This window comes from Harpia harpyja, chromosome 9 (assembly GCF_026419915.1).
Source record: "Harpia harpyja isolate bHarHar1 chromosome 9, bHarHar1 primary haplotype, whole genome shotgun sequence".
NCBI classification, from domain to species: domain Eukaryota; kingdom Metazoa; phylum Chordata; class Aves; order Accipitriformes; family Accipitridae; genus Harpia; species Harpia harpyja.
Window position 1 is genome coordinate 2,894,861 of NC_068948.1, and position 22,770 is coordinate 2,917,630.

A 22,770-nucleotide genomic window follows, 5' to 3' on the forward strand; every position below is an offset into this window, starting at 1 on the left:
AGGCTTCCACTTCCACTTTTCTCTTGGTTCTTGAGTGTAAGTGAGAAGCTGAGGGAAGAGGAGTGGAGGATAGAAGAGAGAGCTTGCACCTTTCTCAGCACATGTGCGCACTCTGAATGTGGTTATAAAATAAGTCGTCTTTTTGTAATGTTATATTGCATGCTGACCTGGCTGAAAACTGGGCTTAGCAAATTTGACTTAAGTATGCATTCCATTTCCATACTCCAGGCTATGATTACAAACGTTAAAATGTCTAGGTTAAAGTGTGCCTAATGGTATTTTTGTTTAATGCATACAAAAAGCGCTGTTAAGTGAGGAGAGTCTTTGAACTGTGAGCTGCTATTTGTGTAGAACAGCTTTTGTGAACTCTTTGTGGTATTAATAAAAACAGCTCTGTATGGCAGAACTAATGCAGGGGAAATACACCATCATATTAGCAGCATGAGTATATTGCCTTCAGATGTCATTAAAAATACTGTCATAGACCATATAAATTTTTTTTATTTTTTGGAATTGGTCTTCAGAGTTCTGTTTCCTCCTCTGCCACTGGCTTGCTGCACAACCTTGCAAATATAGTTTAATACCATGTAAATGGTGATCAAGAATTTCAAAGCACATCTTCACTCAGAGGAACTGATACAGATTGGAAAGGGTTAAACATCCAAAGGAAATGTTCTTAGCTTGCCTCCACTGGACCTCCTTTTCTGTGACATACTCAACTGTAATCCCACTAGCTGTAAGTAGCAATAATTTTTTACAGCAGAATAGTGCTGTAAGTAGCTATTTCTCCAGCTGTAAAAGCTATCAGGGTAGAAGAAAATGCAACACTAAGCAGAAGCATGGCTGGGTTTGTGGCTTTCATCTGATTAAAAATAGGACAGGGTTCAACACTGTTTTCATTTGTACTCAATGATTGCTATTCCAGTACCATATATGCCAAGATTAGTCATGGTACACTGTGAAAATTAATTAGCTTTTCCTCTGATCTGTTTTTCTCTTATAGAATACCTGCTTAGTTTTCAGAGACTGTAGCTTTTTAATTTATAGATTGCCTTAGTGATAGTTGGTAAAAGGAGTTGTGGAACAAACACAGTTTTCTTACTGATACTCTGCTTTCTGGTTCACCAGCAGCAAAGATTGTGTTGAGTTCTCCTTGATGTACGATGATCTGTCTGGTAGGGAGTTCTACCTCTTAAGGTTGGAGTACAACTGAAGATTATTTGCCAGCCTGGAGCCACCATTGCTTGTAGCAAACAGACATATCTCTTAATTTAGCAGGACTTGCTAACTTTTTAACCTTGAGCACATGAAATCCAGTTGTGAGAGTATGGGATAGACAGGTTGCTTGACCAGTTGTGTAATTCTTGTATTGATATTTTCTAGTGAGTCTTGTTTCAGACAGCTTGAGGATTTGTTCTCACTTGTGGTCAGAAATAGTGAGCTGTCTAAGTTCATCATTCCTCTCTTGGCAAAGTACTGGAGCTGGAAGTGTCTCAGTTAAAAAGGCTGTAGCTGAAACAGAAGAAAAATGAGAGCTCACAAAGGGTGCAGTATCCGTTGTGCTTAGTTGGATTAGAGACAGTTTGTGTTAATCCAGTGAATGGTTTTAATCCGGATTTGTAGAAATGTCAGTAATATAACATACTCTGTATATAGTCGAACAGTGAATAGGTTTGTAGTAGGCTTGGACCTGAAAGCTATCAGTGGCTGTATTTTCCCAAATCCACACTTTGAAACTAGCTTTTAGCATAAAATATTTCAAGTTTCTATATGGGAGAGAGATGAGAAGAGTGGAGTACATTGCTGAATACTCTTTAACAAACTGTAGTGGAAGTCTGTATGCACTTGTGTTTGCATTAAGTGGTTAGCTGGAAACAGTCATACGTGCGTCATGTAGAGACTTGTCAAATGCATAACTTCTGAATAATTTCACTATCCTATCCGCACAGAATATTGCTGCCTTGGGAAACGAATTTATAAAATGAGTGTCAGTCTGAGAAGTCCATAAACCTTTCCTTTTATCTTGGAGGTCCAGCTAACCACAGGAACACTGTCAGGCATTGGGGTACGGGATCCATGCTGTAATGACCAAGTTGGTGAGAGTGGTGACCAGCTGGGGGCAATCTTATGGTTATTTAGCAAAATTCACCAATTTTTCCATGCTGGTCCTTCAGTCTTAGCTAAAGCCCCTTCTCCCTTCTGCATGTATCAATGCTAAAGCAGGGTAAACCAGATGGACATTTCAGCAAAGTAAAGAGTATCTGTGTTTTTATCTGGACTTTTCTTCTGTAAAATAAAGTTCAAAAACTTGGCCTATGCAAGTTTAGAAAAAATATGGATTGGTACTGACATAGAAGGATGTGTACCTCTTCTAAAGTCTAATAGCTGTAACATGCAGTATAAATTGTGCTTTTTACTCATATTTTTTTGATCAGTGATTTAGGATTGTTCAAACCTCTTTTCACAGATGTGGAAGTTATTTTAACTGGAGGTAACTTTGGGAAGTGGAGACTTTCCCTGGTCTCACAGACTGGCTGTTGTTGTGCTTGTAAGCTGCAGACAGGCTTATTTACAGGTTTTGAGGTATTGATGGATCTCCCTGGTCAAGGAGAACAGAGGCAAATACAGATAGATTCTTGTGTTACATGTAACTGAAATTCCAAGAGGGATGTGTTGCTAGATCTTTTTGTCTTTTTTTTTTTCCACTGTTTCTAGAATGTAGTCAGGTTTTAACTATGGTTTTAACACTAATCCGAACAAAACAAATTCAAATGAAGGTTGGGCATTTTTTGCATACTGCCTGAGTTGAGCGCCACACTGTCTTCCTTGTGTTGTCCTAGGCTTTTTTCTGCAATACTACAAAAATTGAACCAGTGCAAATACAGCTGCAGAAGGTGTCGGTGTCAGAAATGTTGATTCCAGCTTCAAAGATGAGATTGAATGCTTGCCTGACAGGCACATACTTCAGCAACAGTGCAGCTGTGTAGTGATGGTCCCTTCTATAGGCAGGTCTGTGTTTCCTAGCACAATGCCAACAAAGTCAGCAAACTTAATCGGAGGGATTCTGATAAAGGCACCGAGGCTGGTTGTCTTAAATTTAGGGTTTTACCCTACATTTTCTGGGGAGCCACCTCAGAACCTTTTTTCCAGTAGCAAGTGACCCAGGTGGTTAAAGAAGGTCACTGGTTAAAACCAGTATATTCACTAGCAACTTTTGTTTTGCAGGTAATGCTGTGCTGGTAGCTAAAGGAAATTCAGTTACTATGCTGAAGTCCAGAAGGAGCTATCTGACCTATGGAAGTCCCATTCACAGAGCTAATTTGTAACAAGCCTGTCTGACCTTGTGTGGCAATTCCCAAAAGAGAGCAGTTAGTTATCAAAGTTGAATGAAAAATTCAGCTTATTTTGTATTTTTTAAAAAAAGCAATAGGAATTTCCCGTACACCAGAGATGTTATTAATTACTTACTGTAATGTTCTGAGCAGAATGATTTGGCCATTAGGTGGATAGCACTGTAGGCAAGTACTACTCTGCGCCTGTGACATATTTTAGCAATGTATTAAACATGGTCGGTGACCACAGCATATTTTCCAAAAGCACAGTGGAATAAAGTACATTAGTCCAGATGTTGAAGTGCAGAACAAAAGAATCTTTATAATAAAGGCAATGTAAGTTGCAAAACATTACAGTATGAAGACCGTGCAGTTTTCATACTGTAGTTTCTCAATGCTGAGTAAAATTCTGATTTGTCACAGCCTCTGTTTTAGATTTCCTGCAGTGGAAGTTCTGTGTTGGTATTTATAAGACGTTCATTAATGCTATGAGGCTTTGCAGGTGGCACTTACCACCGTTTTCCTCCATAAAGCAGTCTGGAAGATGGTTTCCTCGACTGAAAAAGTCTCATTTTCTGCAAAGTGACAAAAATTCCCCTATTCTTGTGTTTCCTGTATATTTATCTTGCCTTTCCGCTGTTGCCACACAAAACCTCAAAACTGTCTCCAAGCCAGTCTGATTTCAAATGAAGCAACTGGTGAAATACGATCCTTATATAGTGAAGCTGAATCACAATTCTTGCAACACATGCATCTAATGATAGGCACAAGCTGCTTTCTGTGGACAGAGAGGAGTAAAGCTTTTAGATGTAAAATAGGCACAGTAGGCTTCATTCTACAATCTGTACTCCATTTAGTACTCCTGCTGAGCACAGTAAAACTTATTGCTTAATTGAAGTTATGCGATTAGTCTACATACAGGGCTCTGCAAAGCGTCGACAGTGTCCCGGGCTGGAATAAGTACATAGAATAGCAGATGACTTGCTGGGCAAAAGGAGCTGCAGTCTGTGGACACAAGGAAAAACAAACTTTAGAGAAAATGCATCTCAGTAATGTATTGATTTAATTTTGGATTAATATTAGGATGTAAAAATGCATCCTTGTGTGCAGTAATCCTGTTGACATCAGGTAGGATGTGAGTTGCAGGTCAGTTAAACTGTTATGTGCAGCAAGCTTTGGTATCAAAATTATTTCATTATAGTAGTCAACAGAAGCGTGTGGTGTAAGCTATCCAGAACTTCTAACCACTATTTTTGCTACCCAATTTCTTTTCCTTGGCAAAATGTATTTGTGTGTCTTGCACCTTTTTTTGTCTTCCACTTCCTTGACTCATCCTTTTTCCACAAGAAACTAGGCTGCAGGAGCTCTTGTAGTTAATGGCAATCGGTTTCCTCCTGAAATGTTTGACACCAGTTGTTCAGCCTATTGAAGGCAAGGAGAAAATACAGGGAGAGAAAAAAAGCACTGAAATCCTTTCGGTTCAGGGTCCAGACTTCATAGTGCCTTGTTCTGCCTCAGTTGTGTAGCTGGATTATTCTATTTTTAAGTAAATACATCATCTCCAACAATATTGGGTCAACTACCGTTAGGGTAGGGCTTAAAGAAATATTTAGGCTATGATAATCCTTCAGGAAAAATCTTCCTCTACCAACTGTATATAATTTTTCAGCTGTTTGTATATGTCTTCGTTCATTTTATCTCTGAAGTAGAACTCTGCTTCTAAACTTCAGCAGTCTTAGGTTGTTAGATCACACAAGGCATCGCATTCCCAACTTACTGTCTCTAATATACTAGTTGTTTTATAAGTATCAAGTATTTAGAGTTAAATCTAGCAATCAAATCCAAGGATTAGTGTACTTAAAAAAAAAAAAATGTTTTGCTGTTGCATATTTTCCCCTGTGCTAGAAGATTATTAAGAAATTTCTTGAAGCCTGTATGTTGCATAAATCACGCAGCTTGGTCTTCAGTAGTTGAAGCTGGAGTTCAATTAAGGTCGGAGGTTTAACTTTGCAATAAAGACAATAAGAGATTTTTTAATTTACTTTAAAAAAAATCAGAAACATTGCATTTCATCTCAAGTTTTTGCTGATTGTGCAGTTGTACTTGATGGGCTTCTAAGTCTGCCCACATAAACACATTTTGTGTCCCCAAAGCCGGAGGCCAGGCTAAGGAGCTCACCCTTGGGCTGTGTCAGAGCTGGGAGTAGAGTTCCACACTCCTGGGGCTGCACTTGGACTCTGGCAAGTTTATGCCGTTAACTGTTAATAAGTTAACTTTTGTACTCTTTAGAGGTTGGAGTCAGTATTTCTTTGTCATCCTTGTTACCTCCCTATCTACATAACAAGACTTGTCAGGAGAGATCTGGGATTGCTATGACAAGACACAAAGGGAGAGGAGGGGAGAACAGCATGAGGACTCTTCTGAATGAAAAGTAGACTTCTGATCTGCCTACTCATGCAGTAATTGTCATAGCCTTTTTATGCAAATACTTAAAGGTGCTTCTTACTGAAGTTTGTAATTCATGGCCTTCAGGAAGGGCAACCCTTTGTCATTCACAGGGGCTTTACATGAAGACTAAAAGGTGTACTCCTTGGCCAGGAGCTGCAGTGAGTTGGCTTCAGTGGAAAGTCGTGCTGTATATATTTACCCATGGCTTTTGTTTGAGTTCATATGACAGAAGACTCTCTAATGCACATTCCCTATAAACAGTTTTAATTGTGTATACACCATATGCCTTGTTCACATATTCACCTAAAATAGTGTTTATATCAAGCGTATACCTAAGGGCATTATCTTGAAGCTGCTGAGTGGTTCTTTTTCTTTAGTCCCGTTTGGGCTTCTTGCTTGTTTTTCTTCAATAAAGGTGATGGAATCACTCTGCTCGGGCAGCTCTGTCAGTCCTTACCTTATTAACTGTTGAGCCTGTTCATTAAATTCATTCAAATTTGTCAGAGGTATTTACAGTTTTTATTTACAGTAGTGTCTGGATAGAAGAGACTCATTCATGCTTCTTTGAAGCATCAAGAGGAGAGGTAAGAACAGTTCAGCCTTTATCCTGTCTGCCTAGCCACTCATTGTGTTTGTTTTTTTCTGGACTAGAGGCAACATGTGCTGATTGTTGCCCAGCTGGCAGTTCAAGAGAGTCCTGTGCACATCCACTGTAGGGGATGCAAGACTGAACTGGCATCCTGCAGAAGTAAATGGGTGTGCAAGAGAGGCAGGTGTCTTGCAATGGTAAGTGTGCCTGCAGAAGTAAGGTAGCTAGTTATGTGTGTATGTTTAGGGAGTATGTGGAAAAATTGCAAGAATTTAAGGTAGACATGGTAGATAGGGAATGTAGTATTGTAGGTCTGTCATAGGGGATATGGGGCTGGAGTGTCTGCAGAAGAGAGGAGACGTACAGCATGGGTCCATGGGAAATAAGGCTTCATGTTGCTCCTTACTAATTCATCCTGCTTTTATTTATTCTTATGTTATATAAAGACTTGTTCTGAATTTGTGTACTGGGCAATATAATTTTCTTATTAAACATTAGAAAATGACCAGCTTTCTGCTGAAGTAAGGTTTGACAATGAAGCACTTCACTTTGAGTACTCTGAAGCCCATTCAATTTGGCTTTAGTGGGAGTTGGATGATACTTCTGTTTATAATGAATTAGAATCAAGCTACTCTGAAAAATAAAAATTCTAAGAATAGTATGCTGGTAAATTCAGCCATGCCAAGGAGTTTACCTCACTGTAATGCATTCCTCAGGCAGATTCCTGATCTTAGGTGATGACAGTGTAGTTGTCAATATCTAATGTGAGACTATAAACTCCTATTTAATACTATTTGCCTTTTTCCATGGCTCTTCAGAAGCACAGGAGGCAAGACTTGGGCATGTATGTTCCTAGAAGGACTCTCTTGTATTGCCAGTTCATGTCTCTGAAGTCCTGGAAGTGCCTGCTATGGCACATTAGTTGTTAATGCAGATGAAATCAATAGCCATTACCTCAACAGTTATGGAAGCAATAGCATGACCTTCTGCCAGTAATGAAACAACATAAGCAACTTGAGCTTTTAATTAAAATTGCATTAAATGAGCAAAACTAGTTTTTCTCAAATCTTTAGGTAATGGCTTAATGCAGAGCATCTTCAGAAAAAAATGTACCAGAGTCGGAAGAGAGTGAGTTGTGAAAACTTAATCTGGTATACATCTTGGTGGAACTAATGCTTAAACCTGCATTTATACTGAAAAGCCTTTATAAAGGCAGGATGTGGGGGGAGAGGAAATTTGAAATTTAAAAACTTACTGAAGAATAGAAAACATGTCATGCAGGACTTAAGAAAAAATGAAGGTGAACATTAACTGCTGATTCTTGTGTCCTGGCAATTCCTGCTGCAACCTGATGGCAAATAGCTCACTAGAACTGGACATTTCTGTGTCTCCTGCTTGAAGAATAAGAGATGTGTGAAATGTTCAGAAATGCTGAGCTGTTCATTGCATCCCTTTAGAACTTAACACCCTTTAACATCTGGAAATGTCTGTTTTGAAATAACCCATTTCACTGCCATGCTAAACAGAGGGATACAATAATTTAAAATAAATAGCTTGCTTATCCTATCTAGGCTTACATTTGCCCTAAACTAAATTGGACAAAAAAATCACTTTAAAGAAGAAAACAGAAGTGATCTACATGTATTCCTAGGAAGCCATAATGTCCTTGCCCATTTTTTTTACTTACTGTCACAAGTGTACTAATGACTGAATGGCAGTTTTCTTGTGTATGGCATGCTTAGTAAGCTTTGTATAGCTGGTTAGTTGTTAGCTGGTAGATGTTCTTTCCCCTCCCTTATCAGTTTATTGTTAAATTCCCCATTTTCCAAAGCACATTTTTCATTTTAATATACCTTTACATCTAGATTAATTCTTTTCTCCAAAAGGTGGCTCCCTGAGGGCAATAGGCTTAAAGTACACTAATTTTATCAATAGGTAGCTGGATTTTTACAGGTAGTTGCATATACAAGTTAGAAATGTTGCCATCCCTCACAGATTTTTTGGGTCCAAATCTGAAAATTCATGAGAACGTAAAGTAAATCTTAGGTTTCTTGCTTGACTTTTTATGTCAGTATCAGGATTCTCACATTGGGGCTTTTTTCTGCAGACATGGGAGGCTGGCAGTTTTTGAAAAAATCAGACTACAGTAGGGAAAAGATACCAGACATTAGAGAAATTGGTATAACATTAAAGAAATTGGTGCTCTTGGGAATTGGAAACAATAAATTCTGGTTTCAAGTAGGGCAGTAAGTCACAGGAGGAGATGCATTATCCTTCGTACTGAGCACTGACATGGCATATTGGTCTGGTTTGAAAACGAGGAGGTGGGTGGAGAGGAAGGATGAGAACATATCACAAAAAAAGTTGTTTACTTTGCCAGCAATTTTCTTTGCTTCCCCTACTACTACAGCAAATATTTCTTTACTCTGCTTCCCTTCTTTCTAATCTGGAAGTGACCTTATTTAGTAAATGACAACACTATTTCCATGCAAGTGATCATGATTTCTCACATTCAGTATCTGGCACAAGGGAACAGATGGACTGCAAAGAATAAACAACGAATGTAATAATACTTAATGCTAGTGAGAGAGACCTTTTGCAAATGGTAACTCATGAGTCTAACTGCAGGACGTGTGCAGTTAGAGGGGAGGAAATTGGTTGTGTTTTTTAAACAGTGTTCTCCTGCACTTTGACTACCAGCTGATGCCAGCCTTGATTCACAGTGGGTGATTTTTTTTTTTTTTTTTTAGACTGCAGATTCAAACTCCGAAGGAGTTGGTGCCTCGTGTCCTTTGAGGATCACTGTGCAAGAGCTAGCTATTCTTGTGTTCTAGATACGGCTTTGCTTCTGATTTACTGTAGTCTTGCTTATGCATCCGTCAAGCTAGGGTAGTTCTTGCTTCACATCAGGGCTGGCTTAATGTTTGTGTAGCTCTCTGAGAAAAAAAACTCAAGTTCATGTCAAAATGTTTGGGATTTTTCTACCTGGTGGTCAGAAAGGCTCTTTGGACACTCTTTGTAGACAGAAGCAAGTTCCTCCCCTTTGTTTTGCTTAAATAGGTAGATACTATTTCTTAAATTATATGTGCCTTCACTAACTTATATTTCCTTTTGATAATAACCAAACAAGAAAATGGTACTATTAACACTGGGTTCATTATAAATAGAATCAAAATGAAGAAAGAACGAAGCTGAGAACAGTCAAAGCAGTGAAATTCTGTGTATTAATTGAATTTTATTTGGGGTTATTTAAAGAAAGTTGGATTCTTCTGTTTAATGCAGGCTTAATGTAGTTTTCATAAACTGCATCTGTTGAAAAATGCCAGAGCAGAGCCAGATACTGAGACCTGGATTAAGGGATTTGACAGCTGTATGGGTATTGAAAACATCTAGAGTTGTTCGTGAGTTGATGCAAAGAATTAAGTTGAGAATAAAATCTCACTTGGGGATTGCAGGTAGTGGAAATTGGGAGTTTAAGGGGTCGTACTGCCCCAAACCTGCGTATAGCAGGTTATCTTGTACTTTCCTTAAACATTTGATGCTAGTGCTGTCAGATGTGTTCTGCAATAGAGGAATTGTGGCTCGCATGGTGTATCTGTTACTGTGTGCCACACAAGTAGAGGAGGAGGCAAATAGTCAACTTTGGCATTGTTGATGTGCTTTGTCAGATTTCATTTCTAATTTTTTCTCTTGCTCTTTTATGCTGGAAAGTCATAGGCTATAATTATGCAAAACAATGGTTTTGATTAAAGTAAATTTTATTTCTCAGGTGCGTGGAAATGCTAAGCTAAAAGGTTAATGTTTCATTTGCTTTCTGACTTGTTCTTTTATCTCTCTGGAAAAAAAGCAGTGGACTTGCTGCATTACTTCACTGCCTAGAGTGGATGCATTTCATCAGTGTATGGCGTGGATGCTATTTTTAACAGTAACTCAAAGGGGTAGCCCTGCTAAAATTACATCATTAATATACACAGCTGAAAGGAAATGGCATAAAACACAACAGTGCCTTAGATTATCTCTATTGTGTTTTCTACTTCTGTAGATGAATTATTCAGTGTGTATCATTCCAGCAGAGATACAGTTGGACCACCATATTTACAAAGCATTCAGACTTTGTTTTCTTGTAAACAGTCCTGTGGAAGAGTGTAGTAAGTGAACTTTGCCTGCAAAAACAGTAGGTATGAAATAGGTATTAGTGGCTTGGGGAGCTCAAAGTTTGTGTTCCTTCCTGTCCCTGTTATTAAATAGCTCAGGGATTTGCTAGATACACTACTATTGCAAAAGATGGTGGGGAACTAGAGCTTTAAACTCTAGTTTTGCTAGAAGTGTGTTTTGTTTCATTCTCTACTGCATGCTGAAAAATCTAGTGGCAAGTGTGGAGAATCAAAGCTTCAAGACAGGTTTTTAGTGGATGGGGTTTTGTTTTGTTTCTGTTTTTTACTTCAGTTCCTGGCCATTCTCACTGCCTTGGCAAATATTAATAAAATCTACTTTGGTCTTCTCTTGCCTTGTGTATTTGCTTCACAGATGTGTTACAGAAACAGTTGTCTCATAGTTGTACAGTATCTCAAAATAAGCTTGAATGCTGAATTAGAACTTTTTTCTGTCTCTTTGAATTACTGGTCAAATCTTGTCTGGGATCCAGAATGAAGGAACAATTATTTGTATAAAAGGGAACAAGAATATTAAAGCCTGAGACCAGAGACCTGAAAATGTACAAGGACATAATTGCCAACAAAAGGAGAACCTCACAGAAGTGGTTGTGCAGAGGGATGTTTGTTTCTCACTGTAAGCACTTGAATGCATTTGTGGCTCTTGGCAAGACTGTATGTACTCAAGGTTTTGCCTATTCTAGATCAGTCCCTTAGTCTGGTGTTTTTATGTAGTATGCTAACAGTATTTTTTCATTGTTAACAAGGTTTTCGTGCTGTAATTCTTCAGGGGGGGGGGGGGGGGAAGAAGCTGGTATAAAATGACTTTGTCCTTGCTGCTTATGCTTGCTTGTTATTGCAGCCTTAGTCATGAGTTTCAAGGCGCTGATACTGTTGTCAAAAATGCAGAAAACAGCACGTGCTTATTTACATGAGCATTAAACTATGCTGGTCTGGAGTAGATGTCTTTCAAATAAGTCTGGCTGCATGTTTTCATGTGCCTTTGAGTTTGAAAGGCACATTTCTGTTGTATTTTTGCTTCAGAGTTGGAAACTCTGAACTCCTTTAGGTAGCTGAAGAAATCCTTTGGCCAAGGTTGGAGCAGCCGGCCATCTGATCTCAGCGCTCTGGTGTTTTATCACCAGATTGCCCTTCAAGCCAGGGCATGCTGGCTGAGCAGCTGCTGTGTTACAATCTCACTGACAGGGGTCCATCTATGCTGATATATGGTTACATGCTGCAGCCCTCAGTCTGTATTTGACTGTGCTGTAGGAAAAAAACCTAACCCATATGTTTATATAATATGTATAATTAATATAGATACATGTAATGTTCAGGTCCTGACTTGGTGACTTCTAAGCTTAAAGTGTTGCTGGTCAAATCCTCATTGGATGCGGTTGTGATTGATTGCAACTGATAAATTATCATTTATTAAATAATAAGTTAAATAATAAAAACAATTACAGTTTTTATGCAGTGGGGACTGGGTCTTTTTAACAAAGAGTAACAATGGATTATGATTATCTAAGTGGGACCCAGAAGACTTGGATAAAATCCTATGTGATGAGGAAAAACTAATGGATAATATGCAACCTTAACTCAGTTATCATTTTTCTCATCCCCCCCCCCCAAAAAAAGGTGGTTTGTTGTCAGTTCAAACTGCACTCAAGGTGGCACCTTACATTATTTCAATGGCGCGTCTGGTGTGTTGGTGTGAGACTCGGATTTGTCCATCTGTATTTAGGACATTGCTCAAAACTTCAAAGCAAATGCCAGCTCAGATTCCCAGCTGTGGTGACTACCTGAATGTGTCATGTTTTCCCTGTCTGGTTTCCTTTCAGGGTGCATCAGTGAGGTTTGTATTCTTTTTCTAAGCTCAGGGTAAGTGTCTGTTCTATGCAGACATATGAACTTCAAAGGCTTCAGCTGCATTGGGTTTGTTTCCTCTGACGTTTGGGATTTAGTGAAGCCTGGGTTTTCTGGGGTTTGGTACACTTTAGCACAAAAACACTACCCGAGAGTGTTTTCCATGGAAAACTGACTTTGTGTTTTTAGTTTTATAGGTGAATATAGCATTCAGATCAGAACTAATCATCTGGCTCGCCTTGGGTTTGTGGGGGTTCAGTGAATTATGTGCCACAGAAAATCCTTTCTAGGGAAGCATAAGACTTCTCTAGGATGAGCTAACTTTCTCTTAAAAATAAGAAACAAAGCCAGTATTTGGTTTAAAAGAGGTCTAAGAACAGTAAATAAAACAATCACTTGATCAGATAAAACTAGACTAAATATACAACTGCATGTTACTTAGTAAGTAAAAGTATTTATATACAAAGTTGAACATCTCTCTTGATTGCAGAGATATTTTTACTAGCATGGGCTGTGTAATTAGATATGGGCAGTCTGCTTATTTTAATTGCCTATACAAGAATGTATGTTAGTGGTTACTGAAGCTGCCTTCAAACTGAGCGTTTGGCTTATGGTCAATTTTGCAGGAGTACTTTTCAAAATGAGCTGTGCATTCCTCCAAGAAGTCTACTCTAGTTAAATCGGAGAAGGAAGATGAGTCATTGGGCCAGATTTCTAAGCAAATTAAGCACACAGCTGCATTCATAACTTACACATGCTTTTCTCAGTTGTATGAAAATAGTTAATTAGCTGCAGTTACATGTAGAATTAGCCAGCTTGGGGAATTAGGCAGTAAATATATTTTACAAATTAAATTCTGAAGTCCTTTAAAAAACAAGCAGTCCCCCAGCCCCCAAGCAACAAAATCTGAGCACAGGCTTAATCTCAGATACTGTGACTAATGTCTCTGAATTTGTTGTAGGATACCTTTAAGCCTGCAGTGTTGCAAGTATTTACCTAAAATCGTGCCTGAAAATGCCAAAGTATTTCCATGGTATTAAAAAACATAGTTAAGGATTCCTTTTTGGATATGTTCTGTGTGACATTATAAGAAGATACATGTTCGCTTGATTAGAGTTACTTGAATTAAGGAATATGTTTTACCTGTTGCTCAGTTGTCTGTAACTAATGTCAAACTCTTGCAGCCTTTTTTGGCCCTCTATCATAGCTCTCTTTCTGCTCAGAGCATTATTATATATATTTCAACAGCATATCCTTGGTTAAGTATATGTTTCAAGGCACAGCACCTGTTTAGTGACAAGTGTTGGTGCTTGGATTTAGTAAGGCAGTGGAGCTGTTACGCAAATATGTCCAATACAGCAGCCCTTTCTGGATAATTTATTCTGTAAAAGCTTTCTGGCATTAGAAAAGAAAAAAGGCAACTTGTAAGGCAGTTGTCTATTCAGTGGCAATGGCAGGCAGTTCAGCAGCAGTAATGCAAAAGTTAGTACTCTTGGCCTGAAGCATTTGGTAAGAAAAACCTTCAAATTAACGTTTGAAGCTGTATCTTGATTTTGAAAGCAGCTGACTGATTCTTCTGGGTTTTACATTTTCCTGTCCAGATGGGAGTCTTCTCCAGCCTGCAGTGCAGACAGCTTTTTGTTTTATTTAAGCTTTTGAATCCAATGAAGTTGTGAAACCATTCTTAAGGTTGATTGGCTTTTGTGGTTGGCTAAAGTGCTGACAGTATCATTCAGTATTACTGAAAACAATGTATGAATTCAATTAAAATCTTAAAAGCTAAGCTATACAGACTTTTTAAAATATTCGTCTTTTTTGGAGAAACATAAGAAGGTCACTTAGTTGGCAAGTTAAATAAGCCAAACTGAGGAAATAGCAGGAACATGAAAACTACTAGTTTGATTGGGGGCGAGCGATACAATCCCAGTGTATTATTGCTTCCTATATGCTGCCAAAAGTAAGCTAATGTCCTTGATTTTTAAAAAAGCTGTGTAATTATTTCCTGTGGAATACTGCAGTTCATAGTCTTCAGTCTTACTTTTAAATTAAAGTAGGATTAACTTGTCACTTAAACTCAAGTTGTAAGTATGTGTTGGTTTTGATCTTAAATATTCTCTAAATTGGAAGAACCTTTATTTCTTACAAAGAAAAATGACAGTTCTAAGAGCATTTCTTCTGCTAATGTTGCTGCTAACAGAAATTTTTCATTATGTCCATGAAGCTTTAATTTCCAGTGTCTTCCTGTGTGTTTTTATAGAGGCAACAGCCAGCCAGAAGACTTTCTTGCTAACTAATAAAACTGTTCTGTTTGGTTACGAGTTTTTTCCTAGCTGTAGCTTCCTTTTTAAGCCGACACCATGGAAAAGCTGCTGTCTGCTCTTCTACTTTTAGTCTTCAGAGATACCAGCAGAAAACCGGATGGTGGACCCTGTTGTTAGGACCCACTTCAGCCTCATAAGTCCAACATACCTTAACCTTGAGTTCTCTTTTCTCCCTTTTTCTCCACAAAACCATCTGTCTTAAGAAGAGATCAACTTAGCATTGACTTTTAAGGAACCACAAACTGTTAAGAGAAGTAAAGGCCAAAAAGTGGAAGTGCAGGGAGCAGCAAGTGATATGATGTGCTCAACAACTGCTAGCCAGTAGTTCTTGGGTCATGTGCTACGACAGACCCTGCTTCATTAGCTTCAGTGACGGGAATGGGTGAGAAGTAGAGGTGTCCCCTTTTGTCCTCTGTTAAATTTTCCCTCCTTTGTTTAGTCAATGAAAGCTGTGATGGTAATTAGTCCTGTGTCCTGAATTTCTGTTAGCCAGGCAGAATTAGTTCCTGCAGGATACTTGTTTTAAAGAATTTGGTAATCAGAAAATGACTGCTCCATTTGGAGTCTCAAGTGAATGTGTGACTACTTTTCAAGAGTGTTTCAATGATTTTTGTATTGCTGTGGTCATTGCTAAGCTTCAAAGATACTGTAAATGTAGTAGTCTTCTGCCTGGAACACAGTCTTTGATTTCCTGGGTGGGTCAGGCTTCATGGATTGTTTTGAAGATACCTGATGTGGGAAGGATAAGCAAAGACCTTATGGTGCTTTCATATCAACCACAATTTTTCTGCCCTCTTCTGGGAGGGAGAGGTAAATGCTGTATAACTTCTGGTTCAATTTAAATACTTCTTAGCAAGCAGCGGCTTTATATTTGCATAAAGGTTTTGGGATCACTTAAGTGTCCCAATTACACCTCTTCACATGATGTTTTCTCAGTCCACAACCACTGTATTATGTGAAAACAGGTTAATACTAATATAATAATGAAAGGTCATTCTTACATGACAACTCAATGTAGTGAACGGTAGAGAGAATTGCTACATCCTTTCTATATTTGACTTTTTCTAGAAGTGGTAAAATAAGATCACTTTCAAAAAGAAATGTTTCCTTACCTGTTTTCCCTCACTTTTAAGGAAATACTCTAAACATGGTTCTTGATGCTTTTGAGTGGAAGCATTTTTTCCTCTCTAGTATAGCTATAGATAGACAAGCTCATAGCTGAGTGATACGCACTTGCTAAATTTACCTCTGATACTTTCTAATTGTTTGATACATTTACATTTTAAGAATATATTATATGTCCTGGCTTTTCATGTTCTTTGCCTCCCAGAAGCACAGTTTCTGTAAGTACAAACATTTCATACCAGAGAGCATCTCTTGTCAGTCCATTATTTGGACTCTGGCCCATCAATTTTTTGATGCAGACTGGGTATCTCTTAAAAGGAATAGTTTGTGTGTGAGTTAATGTGTCATGAAACAATCCAAGGTGTGCTTTTGCTGGTTGTTGAATAGAGCAGAGTTCAAGTTGAATGGTTTTAGTGTCATCCTCTTAGTATTTGGTGATTCAGAATGTGTTACGTCCGAGTTTGAAAGTCCAAAGTGAGGCTTTGGGGACACTCTTGCAGTGAAAGCTTCCTCAGAAGAAGTCTCAGGGACAGGTCAACAGTGCCAGCTCTTTCTTGGCTTTAAAAGCTAGTATTGTAGTTCTCTGATTTGTTGAAAGGCGTTTTAGTGAATAAACATGAGACTGACCTGATCTGAGGTCCTCGGACATAACACGAACACCCAGTTCTCAGCAACCTGAAAGATGCTGATCAATACCTGGGTTACTTAACTCTCAATTCTCACTAATCTGCTCATTTTACAGACTCTGGCCAGCCATTTCTGTATGTGCTTTGAAAACCTAATATTTGATTCTGCAAGTTTTCTTTGGGCCTCCAGTATTCCAGTTAATGAATAATTTAAGTTTTGAAGAAGTGTGAGGCTAGGGAAATAAAATAAATTTTGTTGATGAGAAAACTTAGTCTTGTATGTTTGTGGCAGAAGAGGATCAATGTATTTGCTGGTAAGAAGAGCATATCTTTAGGTTTTTTTCATTCTCCATCATAGCCTAGATAAAAAGCTTTAAAAAGGTTAGAAATGTGAAAGCAGGAAGCTTTCTGAAAAACAGGAAAAAAAAACCCCTCTTAAGCTGATACTTACAAGCAGTTTCTCAGCTTCAATTCAATTGATCAGTTGACCTTTTTGTTTTTAAAAAACAAACAAACCCAAACTTTGTAATTTCATGTGCTTTGTTGCCATAAATATGCTTTGAAACTAGCAAATAAACTGTTTCTTCAGTTTTCCCTCTCTTTTGCCTGTATGTGTGGGAATATAAATACTGGTGGGTTTGAGGGTTGAGTGGGAAGACTTTGTGAGTTTTTGTTTCGAGTTTTTGTGCAGTCACTTGGGATTACCTTCCGATGTCTAAAGGACAACAGTAATAGAGTAATGCTGCTTTTGAAGTATTTCTTTTAGAAAAACAAGAGGAGATGGCATGTGAAAGTCTTGGTATTGCATTTTTGGTTACCACTTCTGTGTAAATAAGGATGTGGAAAGTATTCTATTAGTTCCCTTTTGTTAGGTAGACCTTTTCAGCAAAAATTCAATTGCTGTATTTGTGTTTGAATGCTCGTTTCCGTGAAGACACAACTTCATGAATGAAAATTAAAAAAATCTTTAAATCCAGAAGCATCAACATGTACAAGCCATGTACTTGGCTTCCTGTATAACACAAACTAAAGAATTTTACTTAACGATTTTTTTCCTGCTTAAAAATAAATGGTAGCACTTCTGCTTTTTTGTCAAGTACACTGTCTCTCAAGAACTGTACAGGTTGAACGCAGTCTCATGACACTCAAATTTTACCACCTGAATGCTGGAGAACAGTATTTCCATGCTACATGCCACACAAACTGAACCTACATGCAGTGATTTAATAAAAAGGAAAATGACTAGCTAGGTATGGAGCAGAAATTACTTTTTGAGACTGTGGTAAATTCTTCCTGGTAGTTTCAGTGTCATGCACTTTAACCCAATGGCTCAGCTCTCATGATGAGCTCCTGGCTTGCAGTCTTATCTGTAGTTTTCATCTAGTGTTGTACAAAAAAAGTTCTAGACTCTCATGTATGTTTTCTTTTGGTAAAGAAAACTGCTAAAAAAAAGCACTGTGTAAAGCTATTCATGAAATCAAAGGAAAAACATACTGGTAAAAATTGTACTGATATGCACAAACTGGTGAAAGATGGAATGGGTGTTTGATTTACTTCTAGAGTGCTAGTGTTAGTGCTGAAATATTGGATATTATGAAAAAAGGCTAGCCTTCAATCAACACTTGTGATTATCTTGAATTTTTTTACTTTTTAAGGAGGAACACAAAAAATTTCTGTGGATTGAGACATTGCTCTATCTAGTCCTTTTACTTGTTAACAGTGGCTTGATCCAGAAGTTGAAAAAAAGGGGAGTTATAAAAACCACAACCTACAATGGGATATTAAGGTGGTTTCCAAAAATGACGTTTTTTCTGCTCTTGCCCACATCTGCTGCATGTTTTACTCTGACCTTGACCTGGCAGGCGTGGCTAATCCTAAAGCGTTGGAATTGGTCTTTCACTTTATGTAGCTGCTGACATTTTGGGAGGAGGAGGGCCAAGATCCTGCTCTTTCAGAGGGAGAGGCTAGTCAATGGCTGGCAGCAAGAAAACCAGAGGATTTAATACTTGGTTGTGAGGAGAGGGAAGGAGTTTGTCTGTGCCTTCACAGAAACACTCAACCGATCAGATGACAAATGCATTAGTATCAGCCAAATGGGTAAAAATCCCAGGCTAGAATAGGAAAACAGAACTGAATAAACTAGATCTCTTTTACCTGGACATTTTGGAATGGGGAGGGGGGACCACTGTTTGAAAAGGAGAGGATATGACCTAGTTCCTCTGATGGGTGTGATTTCTGACTCTGCCCCTGTGCCGTAGCATTTCAAATGCAAGCTTCCATACTTGATACAATTCTATGTACAATTCAAAGCTACATGAAGAATGCTTTGCTTTTGTGTTTAAAAGAAAGCAGCAAATAAAGTAGTAAAAAACCCAAACACCTAACTTAGGAAATTTGACTGCAGAAAATCTCTGTGAGTGAATGAAGATGATTTTGTACTGTCTGCTGCCCTTTCAAAGTAGAGTTCAGTAAAAGACAAAGGTTCAGCTATTGAAAAATCTGATTCCTAGTAACTACGAATGCGTGATTAGGGTTGTGTGCATCTGTCCCAGTACTCTGCCCTTTTCTGAATGATGCCAAAAGACACTTGTAACACAGAAGGTGCCACAGCCTCGATGAGAGCTTCTCCTACAGCATTGAAGTTCTACAAACCTCCTTTGTATTTCTCTACTCCTTTCATGTCATTTGTGATCTCATCCGACTGTTTCACTTACCTGCCTTAATTTCGCAGATAATTACTGGTGAATGTCCATGATGAAAAGTCTTGAGTGCCCCTCTGCCAATGCAGCTTAGAAACTGAAGCAGTGAGGGAGGCATGTACGCATACACACACAAGCACTTTTCTTGGATGGTTTTACAGGGAGGTGCTGGGAGAGGAGCAGACGGAAAGGTAGGTCTCAGATCTTGTATCATGACTTGTATCGTACCCTGCCAAGCTGCTGTGGTCAGTTCCTGCCCCATGCACAACAACAAAGCCTAACGTGGAGAGCATACCTGGACTGCTTGTGGATGAATTCCCATTGATTAGTTCCAGACCTAAAGCTCGGATTTAAAGTAGTGCAAATATACTTGCTCTGGCTATCTCCTGAATTAGAAACATTAACTTTTTTTTTTTTTTTTAATCCCCTGAGTTGGGAAGCTTGAGTTTTGCTGAATTCAGCATCCTGAAAAGACAACAGTATCATGTGTCCTTAATTCCGTACAAAGGTTTTTCTGGTCATGGAATCATTTATAGTGATATTGGGTAGAGTCAGCTCTTAGAGCAATTTCCCATGCCTTTGAGAGTAAATACAGTAAAAAAAAAAAAAATTATTATTTTTTTTTTTACTTTGTAATTTGTTAGCAAATTTAATATCTACTCACTCCTGCTTGGTAGATGGCATGGTTGTTTTTTTTTCCTGAGTTTTGTATTATTGACTGCTCTGAATAAAGTTAAGCTTCATTGTAGGTTTAGGAAGGCTATTTTAATCAAACCAACCACAAGTTAAATAATACAAAAAGTATGTGAGAGGCTACATAACAAAAACATACAACTTGACAAATTAAACAAGAACTCTGGAATTTAGACAGATGATACTTTTCACGGTATTAGCTAGCTGGGAGAAAATTACTGAAGCACTTTGTATAGTATTAGAAATTATCCAGTCAATTGTCCCTAGAAGCATATTGCTGTTGCACAGTGAACTATATTTCATGCTCTAGAACAGACCTAATCTTACAAGATTCAGTTTAGGATCACTGCAGTCAGTGCAGAAGTATCTACCTAATGGTTCACTTGGCTAATTGCAGTCATTTTCCAGAGGATAAATTCACTGCAGCAGATTATATTAACTGAACAAGTTCAGACCAGAACTTTAGCATGAAAAGGTCATGTAACTGTCAGCACAACAAAATCCACGAGGTGATTTAAAGTTTTTTATTAACTTGCATAGTAAAACAGAAATAGCTTTATTTTATATTGATAGGTAATCCTATTTTGCTTGAATCACTGTAGAAGAATAATGAATAGATAGAAGAAATGGTATTTGACTACTGTAGAAAATGCTAATGCTCAGAACAGAGTTTCAGTAAAGTGACAGTGGATTTGCTATAAATGACAAATGTTAAGTAACACTTGCTATGTCTTTCTGGCTTTCTTTGTCCTACTCCAAAAACAGATGTTGCAGCAGTTGACACTAGGCTTTCTACAGGTTATTTGCTCATCCTTCAGCTGTTTCACCAACAGTATGGTGATACCCCCTCTTAATATCCACTTTACAAGTTCTTTCTAATTATAATTCTGAAGTACATATAATTCCAATCAATGTTCAGTATATTTTAACTGTGGTCACAATTAAGGGTGCCCTGAATTCTCTTAAATAAGTGTACAGAGGGAGATTTTTTTTCTTAAAATGGTAAGAAAACCTCTGAACCATGTGCATGTCTAAATCTTTATGACACTACATACTGTCTGGATAGTTCATCAATATCTGGCATGCAGAAGATTTATTCCTGTGGTGCTCAGCATGCAGTGTAACAGTGCAGTAGTACTGTAAAATCATTTCAGAAGCGTGAGAGGAATCCACTGAAAACTTTAAGAGGAGCAAGTCTCTACAAAAAGCATAATATGCGGGAGAAAGTAGTAATGAATTGACATTATTCATAAGCTCAGGGATTTATGTTATTGTAATTGGGAAGTACATGGAGAAGGAACTGTTGAGATGATCATAAAAGGAATGTTAATTCTGTATTTTAAAGACAGCCACGAGTGTCTGTAGATCTATTTAAAACTTGCCAGTTCTAAAAATTTCATCTGCAAATAAATCAGACTCAAAGAGGAGGTCTTTAAAACAGACAAGACCTAGGTTGTAATGTTTTTAAATGAACAGGGCACAACAAAAATTTTTAAATGGCCACAATAAAGACTTTAGGTTGTGATTGTTTTAAGGTAGAGGAAAATCAAGCTCCAGAGAGGCAATAGGGTGGCTTTGGCTGAAGTCTCATTGTGGGGAATAGAGAGATGTGGGGCTGATGAAACAGGTTGCCTGTTGTAATGCTGTTGCTGTGACTTTTGCACTGCAACTGTTTTGTCATGCAGTTATGTTATGAGGAAGTTATGTGTGATAAACATAGGTTTGAGTCTTACAGGTAATATAGTGTATAAATAGTTTTGAAAACAGGTAAACATCTTGTAAAGGGTGATTCCCCAGAAACAAAGTGGTAGGGCTCTGGGTTTTGTTTGTTAGAATCTCTAAGTGAAAACACAATATACACAGCATGCGTCCCTTCAAGCATCTGTTGCTTGGAGGTAAAATTCTAGTGACTTTGTTTTAGTACGATTGCTTTTGAATTTTTAAGCCAATGTAAATTAGCTTTTTATAAGAAAAATTCTGTGTGTGTATCCCCATGCATGCAGTCAAAAGGCAGAAGAAATTTGCAAGAGAAATAGAAAGTCAGTAAAATAATCTTCATAAAGTTTAGCATGGTGGAATTTCTGATCTGCATGTATTGGGAAATGAGTCTCCAAGAATTTAGCATATTAAATGCCTGTTGCGTCAGATCACGTCTTTAAAGTCTGCGTATCATATGTAGAGATGGAAGCAGTGACCTGTACTGTTATTCAACCCTTTCCACAGTAAGATCCTGTTTTTACTTACAACTTACTCAAACTGCAGTAATTGAAGCTGAAATTTTCCATGAAACTGCAGTCAAGGAGTCTTCGTGATGTCAATACAGCAATAAAACCACAGTAAACTCCTTGCAAAATCAGCCCCTGACAACATGGAGACTTTTGCCTGTCTTCATTTCTCTGTGTGCCAGTTTTCCCTCATAGGGATGGTATTTGCTACTTGATGTTATTAAGATAAATCCATGCATGTTTGTGTAGCGTTCTGTCATTACACGGATGAGTGGTATGATAAGGCCATGAGGAAATAAAGAACTTTGCATTTAGTATATTGTTTGGGTACTGGCTGAAACAAAGCTTTGCTAAGGCTAGAATTGAAAGTATCATGGAGCGGTGGAATCAACCTTCCTACCTGCTGAGTGAGGCAAGCCCAAGCTGTGCACTTTAAGCACCGCTGCAAGTCGTCAGATGTTCTCAAAGCAACTCCTGGCACTACCAAAGAGTCATCACTTTTGCATTCATTTAAGAATATCCTCCTCATTCTTCTTATCTCTTTGCTTTTTCATAGTGAGTGTTGAAAAAGTAGAATTAAAGGGACTGGCACACAAGAAGAATGAAAGAAATGTTGAATATTCCTTTGAGGTAAGTTTTGGTGATTGGGGTTTTTTTACAAGGAAAGAAGGGTGGATAATATTTAAGGAGGAGTT

General features: G+C 38.1%; 1 protein-coding gene across 1 annotated transcript in view; it reads left to right on the plus strand.

Annotated features, from left to right (window-relative positions):
• Positions 1-22,770, plus strand: part of ZCCHC14 (zinc finger CCHC-type containing 14) — a 55,514-nt gene that overhangs the window by 14,991 nt on the left and 17,753 nt on the right. Inside the window, exon 3 of the mRNA XM_052796523.1 lies at positions 22,632-22,705. Within this exon, the coding sequence (XP_052652483.1) occupies positions 22,632-22,705 (74 nt within the window). The remainder of the gene's footprint in view (positions 1-22,631; positions 22,706-22,770) is intronic.